At 60.4% G+C, this 6,734-nt stretch overlaps 1 protein-coding gene across 1 annotated transcript; it reads right to left on the bottom strand.

The window, feature by feature from the left end:
- Positions 1-3,623, bottom strand: LOC311442079 (uncharacterized protein; the record flags this gene model as incomplete). Its single annotated transcript, XM_084530845.1, has 7 exons — positions 2,649-3,623; positions 2,300-2,374; positions 2,039-2,098; positions 1,721-1,780; positions 1,130-1,267; positions 888-989; positions 1-464 (listed from the first exon to the last, which is right to left on the bottom strand). The coding sequence occupies exons 1-7, from the start codon at positions 2,884-2,886 to the stop codon at positions 1-3; spliced, it is 1,137 nt and encodes a 378-aa protein (XP_084386971.1). The 5' UTR covers positions 2,887-3,623.
- Between the last annotated feature and the right edge of the window lie 3,111 nt (positions 3,624-6,734).

The raw sequence follows: 6,734 nt of genomic DNA, 5'->3' as shown, positions 1-6,734 counted from the left end.
TCACCGGCGGTGCTGCAAGGCCAGCGGCAGCCGGCCGACGGGGAGCTGGGGCGAGAGACGGCCGCTCACTGCTGTCTTCTCCTCCGCAGCCGGATGACCCCGCAGCACAGAAGCGTGCCGAAGAGCAGGGAGCCCACGATTGCCGCCGCGCTCACGAGGCAGTGCTTGCGCACGGCGGCACCGGCCGAGGCACTCGCGCTCCTCTCGCCAGCCACACCTGGAGGAACAGCTCTGGGCCTTAGCGCGTCCTCGCGCTGCTGGGCAGCCTGCGGGAGCTCTGGCAGTGCCGAGACGGTCGCTCTCCCGCTGCCAGCCTCTCCGGGAAGAAGCTGCCTTGCTTGCAGCAGAAGGCGCCGCCGCCATGCTCGCTAGGCGGCTCCCGCTTACGGGCTGCTCAGTACCTGGACTCTCTGGAAAGAACTGGAACACCCCGGTGTGGCGGGCTTCTCCGGGCTCCGAGAGCACTGCCAAGAAGGAGAGAAAGGGAAAGCCTCAGCACGGCTCGGGCACAGAGGATGCCGAAGGACGGGCGGGCGGACGGGCGGACGGAGAGGCTCCCTCTGCGAGTCCGTGCAGCCCCCTGGGCCGCAGGTCGCAGGAGGGGTCCCGCTCGCTGCTGCGGTGCTGCTTTGGGCCCCTGGGGACTTGGGCAAGCTGCGGGGCTCAGGTGCTGCGGGAGGTACGCTCCGCTACGGGTCACGGGCTGCAACTGGCTGCGGTGGGAGGCAGGCGATCCCCACCCACAGGCACAGAGGCCCGCCAGCATCTCTGGCACACTGCTGGCGCTGCGCTCCGCGCGCCAGAGCCCACAGCCCTCCTCCAGAGCGCTGCCAGGCTCCTTTGGCAGCACCTGCTCTGTGCTAAGCGTGCCACCGGCCGGCAATTACCTGGCGGGACGGTCGCTGGCGCTGCCTCTGGCGCTCCCTCCGAGCCTGGCAGCGTGTTTCCCCTGGGAAGCGCCTCCTTCTGCACAGCCTCTCCGTCCGCCCCTTCGGAAAGAAAGCGGCCCAGTTGCACGGGGAGCGACCGCTCCTCAGCAGGAGGATGCTTCTAGCTGCAGCAGGCGATGCTTCTCAGCATGCCCGCGGCTGTAGCCAGCCCCTCAGGCTTCCCCGTGCAGCACACCCACCCTGTGCTCCCTCCAGTTCCTGCAGGATTTCCTGCAGGATTGCCGAGGTCCTCTGGGAGCTTTGGCCTCTTTTCGCTTGCTGCCTTGCTCTTCGAGGACCCAGCGGGGAAGCTGGAGAGCCGTCGCCTACAGCCACACCTGCAAGCAAACACAGAAGAGAGCAGCTCCCACCAAACAGGGCGGGATGCTTCTTCCCATCGCGCAGCTCCCCCAGGGGATTGCTGCACGGCCCTGGGCTCTCCCTCCCGCCCAGGAGCCTCTTGCAAACAGGCAGCAGGGGCCTGCAGTGCCAGCGTGCCGGGACAAAACGAAGCGTGCGTGCAGCTGCCCAGAGAAGGGCCTCCCCAGAGCTCAGCCCAGGCTCGAAACTCAAGCCCACCGTGCCCGCTGGCTCTGCAGCACGCATGGGGGCGGAGCGGCTGGCAAAGACAGCTTGGCAAGGCAAAGCGCCCCAGGCGTGTCACCGAGCCTGAGCCCTTCCCTCTCTGCTCTCCTGCGGGGCTGAGGCCAAGGAAGGCCTCAAGGAAGGTCCATTGCACGCGGGCAGCAAACAACAAGGGAAATGCTCGCTCCTCCCTCCCGCCGACTTACTTGTGGGATCGCCCTGGGGCACGAGGACAGGACCATGCTCGGACGTCCCGGACAAATCACCTACAGGCACAGAGCAAAACCGTTCCCAGTGCGTGCTGGGAGCTCCTTCTGCCCCAGCGCCCTGCGGTGGGTGACAGAGGGGCCGGGGCACCCAGGAGCAGGGCCCAGGAGCAGGGCGAGCTGGGGGAAAACCACTCGTCCCCGCTTCTTGTGGAGAAGAGCCCACTGGCCAGGGAGAGGCTGCAGCACTGCTCAGCTGGCGCAGAAAGCCACCAACAAAGCCCAAGGAAAGCAAGAGCGACACCGCAGCCCACGTACCTGTGGGGTGCCACCCAGTCTCGGGAGCAGGATTCCACGGGGCAGCTGCAACAGCACGGCCTGCGGGCACAGATGGGGGCCAGGACAGATGGGGTGAGGAGGGCTTCCACTGCGTGCTGCAACCAAGTCTGCCCTCGCGAAGCCCCCGCAGGGAGCGGACGACCCCTCGCAAGGGGGTGGTCTGCCTGCGCAGGACCTCCCGCAGGACTCGCCCGCGGACCAGTGCTGCTGCTTTGGAGGCAGGGGACGGGGACAACTTACCGCTGGGCTGCCCCTGGAGCTCCACTCCAGGACCCAGCTGAGGAGCTGGGGAAGCGCTGCCGAGCGCATCGTCACCTGGAAGCAAGCAGAGAGCAGACACGTTCCCCTTGCCCGCTGTGCCCCCGAGCACCCTGCAGTGACGGAGGGGCCGGGGCACGGGGCGAGGTGCCCGAGGCTGCGGCGGGGCTCAGGGACCTCCCGACGGAGGGGAAGGCTGGAGCCGGGGCAGCGCGGCGCATGGCTCGGCTCACAGGGGCCCCGGAGGGGCTCAGCCCAGGCTTCGGCCCCCAGCCCCTCCGGCGACTCGCCCGCATCCGGCCCTGCCGCTGCCCCCGGCGCTGGCGCCCACCTGCTCCCAGCGCTCGCCTTGGCATAGCCCAGGCATCGCGGGCACACAGGCCTGCCAGCACGAGGAGGAGGAGGAGGAGGCGGCTGGGGGCCGCAGCCCCCCACATCCGCCCCATGCTGCCACCGCCGCGTGAGTGCCGCCGTTGGGGCCGGCGCAGAGAGGTGCCCGTGGCCTGGCACAGCGTCACAGCGCGGCGCTGTGACCTCATGGCCGCACCCTGCTGGCACAGGGGCTGCATGCATGGGGCTGGGGCTGCGTGGCATCAGCCACAGCCGCAGCTCCACTGGGCCACCCGCCCTCAGCGCGGAAAGTGGCCTCCTCCTCCTCGTTGCCATCAGAGCTGGCCAGCAGCATCCTCAGCATCCCAGAGGCCTTGGGTCTGAACAATTAAAAATAAATAAATAAATAGAATAAATAGGAAAAAAAAAAAAAAAACATAACAGAAAAAAAGAAAAGGACAAAAGAACGAGAAAAATGGTGTTGGATCCTAAAAGGCTTCTTTGGTCCCTCAAAGCCTCTGGGCTGGATGGTCCAAAACCTGTTTTATAGTCCAAAGCCTCACTACTTTGAGGACCACCCCTCGTTTAGGATCCAAAGGATCTTCATTATTAGGCCCCCGTGTTTCCTTGTTTGCCTGCCACAGCCTTATTGTCAGGGTCCAGCACCTCCACTTGGGATCCAAAGTCGTCTTTTGATCTCCTAACCCCTCAGAATTGAGCCCCAGGCTCTACGTTCTAGTGAACAAATCTTGCTTTTCAGGGCCCTGCAACTCCATGCTGATCCAAAGGTGACTTTTGATGGCTTACCTCCTCAGTTTTCAAGCCCAGGCCATCATTTTTAGGGCACAATGCCTTACTTTGGTGTCTCACAGTTTCATTTTAGGCTGCAAAGCTGCCTTTATAGGGCGCAGTACCTTAGCTGACAGGAACCCTCTTTCATTTTTAGTTTCAAAATGTTCATTCGAAGGGCCAAGGCCTGAGGTTTTGGGCCCAAAGCCTCCTTTTCGGGTCCAAACCCATCTGGAGGGAGCAAAGCATCGCTCTTGGATCCAGACAGAGAAGGGTGGGCCGCTCTGCCTGACATTTTTAGGCCCCAGCCTCACATGTTAGGGCAAAAGCCTCTTCCTTGGGCTCAAAAGCCTGGATTGAAAGGGTAACCTCTACTTTTTTTCTTGCCTTTTCTTGCTTACACATCAATCTTAGAGACCAGGCTGCCATTTCCAAGGAACAATTCCCCGTTTTTAGGATCCACAATTCTATTATAAGATCCAACGCGGCCTTCTTATATGGCGAGGCCTCCCCCTATAGCCCCTTAACCTAGCTTCTGGATCCAAAGCTAGATTTTCCTTGCTTCCAGCCACACTCTTATGGACCAGGCTGCCCGTTTTAGGGCAACACGCCCAATTTCTAGGGTCCACACTTTGATCGTAAGGTGCAAAGCGGCCCTTTTAGATGCCGAGGCCTTATTTGAGAGGAAAACCCCTCATTCCATATTCCCGAATCCTCATGCTAGGAGCTGAGGCCTGAATTTTAGGGTCCAAAGCCTCCTTTGCGGGTCCAAACACCTATCTGGAGGAAACAAAGCAGCAGTTCAGGATCCAGACCCTGAGCTGCAGAGTCCAAAGGCCCAGGTTTTGGCTCCAAAGCCTGACTTGGAGATACAAGACACACCCTCTCCTCCTCCCTGCCTCTTGCCTCCTCCCCTCATGAAATTTTAACAGTCCAAAACCTCATTATTACGGCCCCATGCTTGTTTATTACACCCCAAATCCCTATTTTCTAGGTCATGAACCTCTACATGGCATCCAGACTCTTCTTCTGATTGCCTTAACTTTCCGTTTAAGGGCCAGGCTGCTCCTTTTAAGTGACCGAGTGCTTTTGGTCAGGGCCCTGACTCCTGCTTCTGGATCCAAAGCTAGATTTTCCTTGCTTCCAGCCACACTCTTATGGACCAGGCTGCCATTTTTAGGGCACAATGCCTAATTTTAGGGTCAACACTTTCACTGGAATGTGCAAAGCGGCCCTTTTAGATGGTGAAGCCTTATTTGAGAGGAACACCTCTGCTTTCAAATTCCCATCTGGAGGGAGCAAAGCATCACTCTTGGATCCAGACAGAGGAGTGAGGGCTGCACTGTCCATCATTTTTAGGCCCCAGCATCACATATTAGGGCAGAAAGCCTCTGCCTTGGACTCTAAAGCCTTGTTTGAAAGGATAATTCCTCCTTTTTAGTGGCTTTTTCTTGCTTACATCCACAGTCTTACGGACCTGGCTGCCATTTTCAAGGACCAACTTCCTAGTTTTAGGTCCACAATTTTATTCTTAGGTCCACTATTTTATTAGGGAGCGTCTCCGGAACGGGGAGCAGGGCCTCTGGGGCAGAAGAAGAACGGCACACAGGGGTTTCCACATCACGCTGCCCAGCCATGCCAGAACCTGCCCCCAAAACACCCGCTGGGACTTGCCCGTAGCGCTGCTCAGGCCCCTGGAGCTCTGCGGGAAGGAGATCCTGCAGCCAACCCCTTGTTGTGTGACTGGGGATCCAGCACCTAGTCTGGGGGCTGCTGCTGAGGAATTTCCCTGTGTGGCAGGCCTCGCCGCAGGGCTGAACGTACCCATGACTTGCGGAAAACGGTCTCCACCATCAGGAAGTTGTACAGTAGGTACGTTTATTCAGCGCTGGGCAGCACGGGGGGGAGTCCCACCAAAGTCGTGCGCACCTGACGCGGCAACTTGCCATGGTTCTATGCAGTAAAGAGTTACCTATGCATGAAGTTTCACACCACGCCTATACGTATTCGTAACCTGTCCCCGCTTGGTATTAAAATTAGTTCCATTTCCATCAACTCCTCCCATCTGCACTTTCACAGTGTAGTCTGGTGGTCGTGGGATGAAGATTGATGACTCTTCCTCATCACCGCTAGCTGACCTCTTGTCTCTGCGCAGACTCAGTTGCTCCTTGACCCTTGTCCACCCGCAGGACCAGTTTCTTAAGACAGGCTCACACTCTTCTGAGGAGACTGCCCTTGGGAAAGGGGCCCAAGGCTTCTTGCTTTAATTAACTTGAGCATCCTAGTTTCATGCTATCACTCCCTCTCTGCTTGATAAGATTCCCCTAACTTCCTCTCTCAGTTCCCCCTTTTCTCCAAGTTAGAAAGGAATGTACTAAGAAGTTAGTGACTTCTTGTGTGTTCCTAACTCCCTCTCTCAGCCATCCAACCCGCAGGGCTCAGGACTTGTTGATGCTCTAAGGAAACGCCTGAGGAGACAGAGAGCTGTGTGTCCAGCCCACAGGGCGCCGGACAGCAGGCTGGCCAGGACAAGGAGACAAAGAACAGGCAGCCAAACAGCGCGAAAGAAGCAGGAAAGCTGGAGGAAGAGGTTCTGCCTCTGTTGTGCCGCTGGGTGGAAAGCGGCTCTGAAAAGGGACAGCCTCGTTCGCAGCTGCTCGGAAGAGAGCCCCAGCTGGTGTCTGGAATGCTCTGGTGTCCCCAAGGCTGCCAGCACTGGGAACAGCCTGTTTCTGGCGGTGCCTCCCCTTTCCTGGTCTCGCAGAGAAAGGGAAGCCCATGCAGGACCACGCAGGGAAGGCCTGCAATGCCATGGGAGGGACTGCGTGCTGGAGCAGGGCAAGAGAGCGGGGACAAGCGGCAGAAGAGGCTGGAGAGGGGGGAAAGGTGTCCGCAGGTTGCTCGTAGCTTCTCCCTCCCCTGGCCACTTAGCGCGAGGCGAAGCACAGCCTGGACACTGGCGATTCGGGTGCAGAGCTTTATTCGGAGAAGGCATGCCGCTCGGCAAAGCTGCCGGACGGCTGCCAGTCCTCACCCCCCCGCTGCCCCGCACGCCGGGGGGGCCGCCCCCAGCCCTGGCAGGAGGGCCGGGACGGTGGTGGGGGCCGGGGGGGTGGTATCCACGGGGGCTGGAGGGCGCTGGGCCGGTCGCGCTGCAGCCGGCTGGGGTGCGCTCGGCCAGGCCCGGGTGGCGGCCGCTGGCGCTGGGCCCGTCTCGGTGCCTGGGCTTCCGAGGCTGCGGAGAGGCGCCTGCGGAGAGAGGAGGCTGGGCAGCACCCGGCGGCCGCGCCGCAGCACC

The sequence above is a fragment of the Aythya ferina genome (assembly GCF_964211825.1).
Source record: "Aythya ferina genome assembly, chromosome: 10".
In the NCBI taxonomy this organism is placed as follows: Eukaryota; Metazoa; Chordata; class Aves; order Anseriformes; family Anatidae; genus Aythya; species Aythya ferina.
The sequence above is the reverse complement of the archived record's forward strand: the minus strand, read 5'-3'. Positions and strand labels throughout refer to the sequence as shown.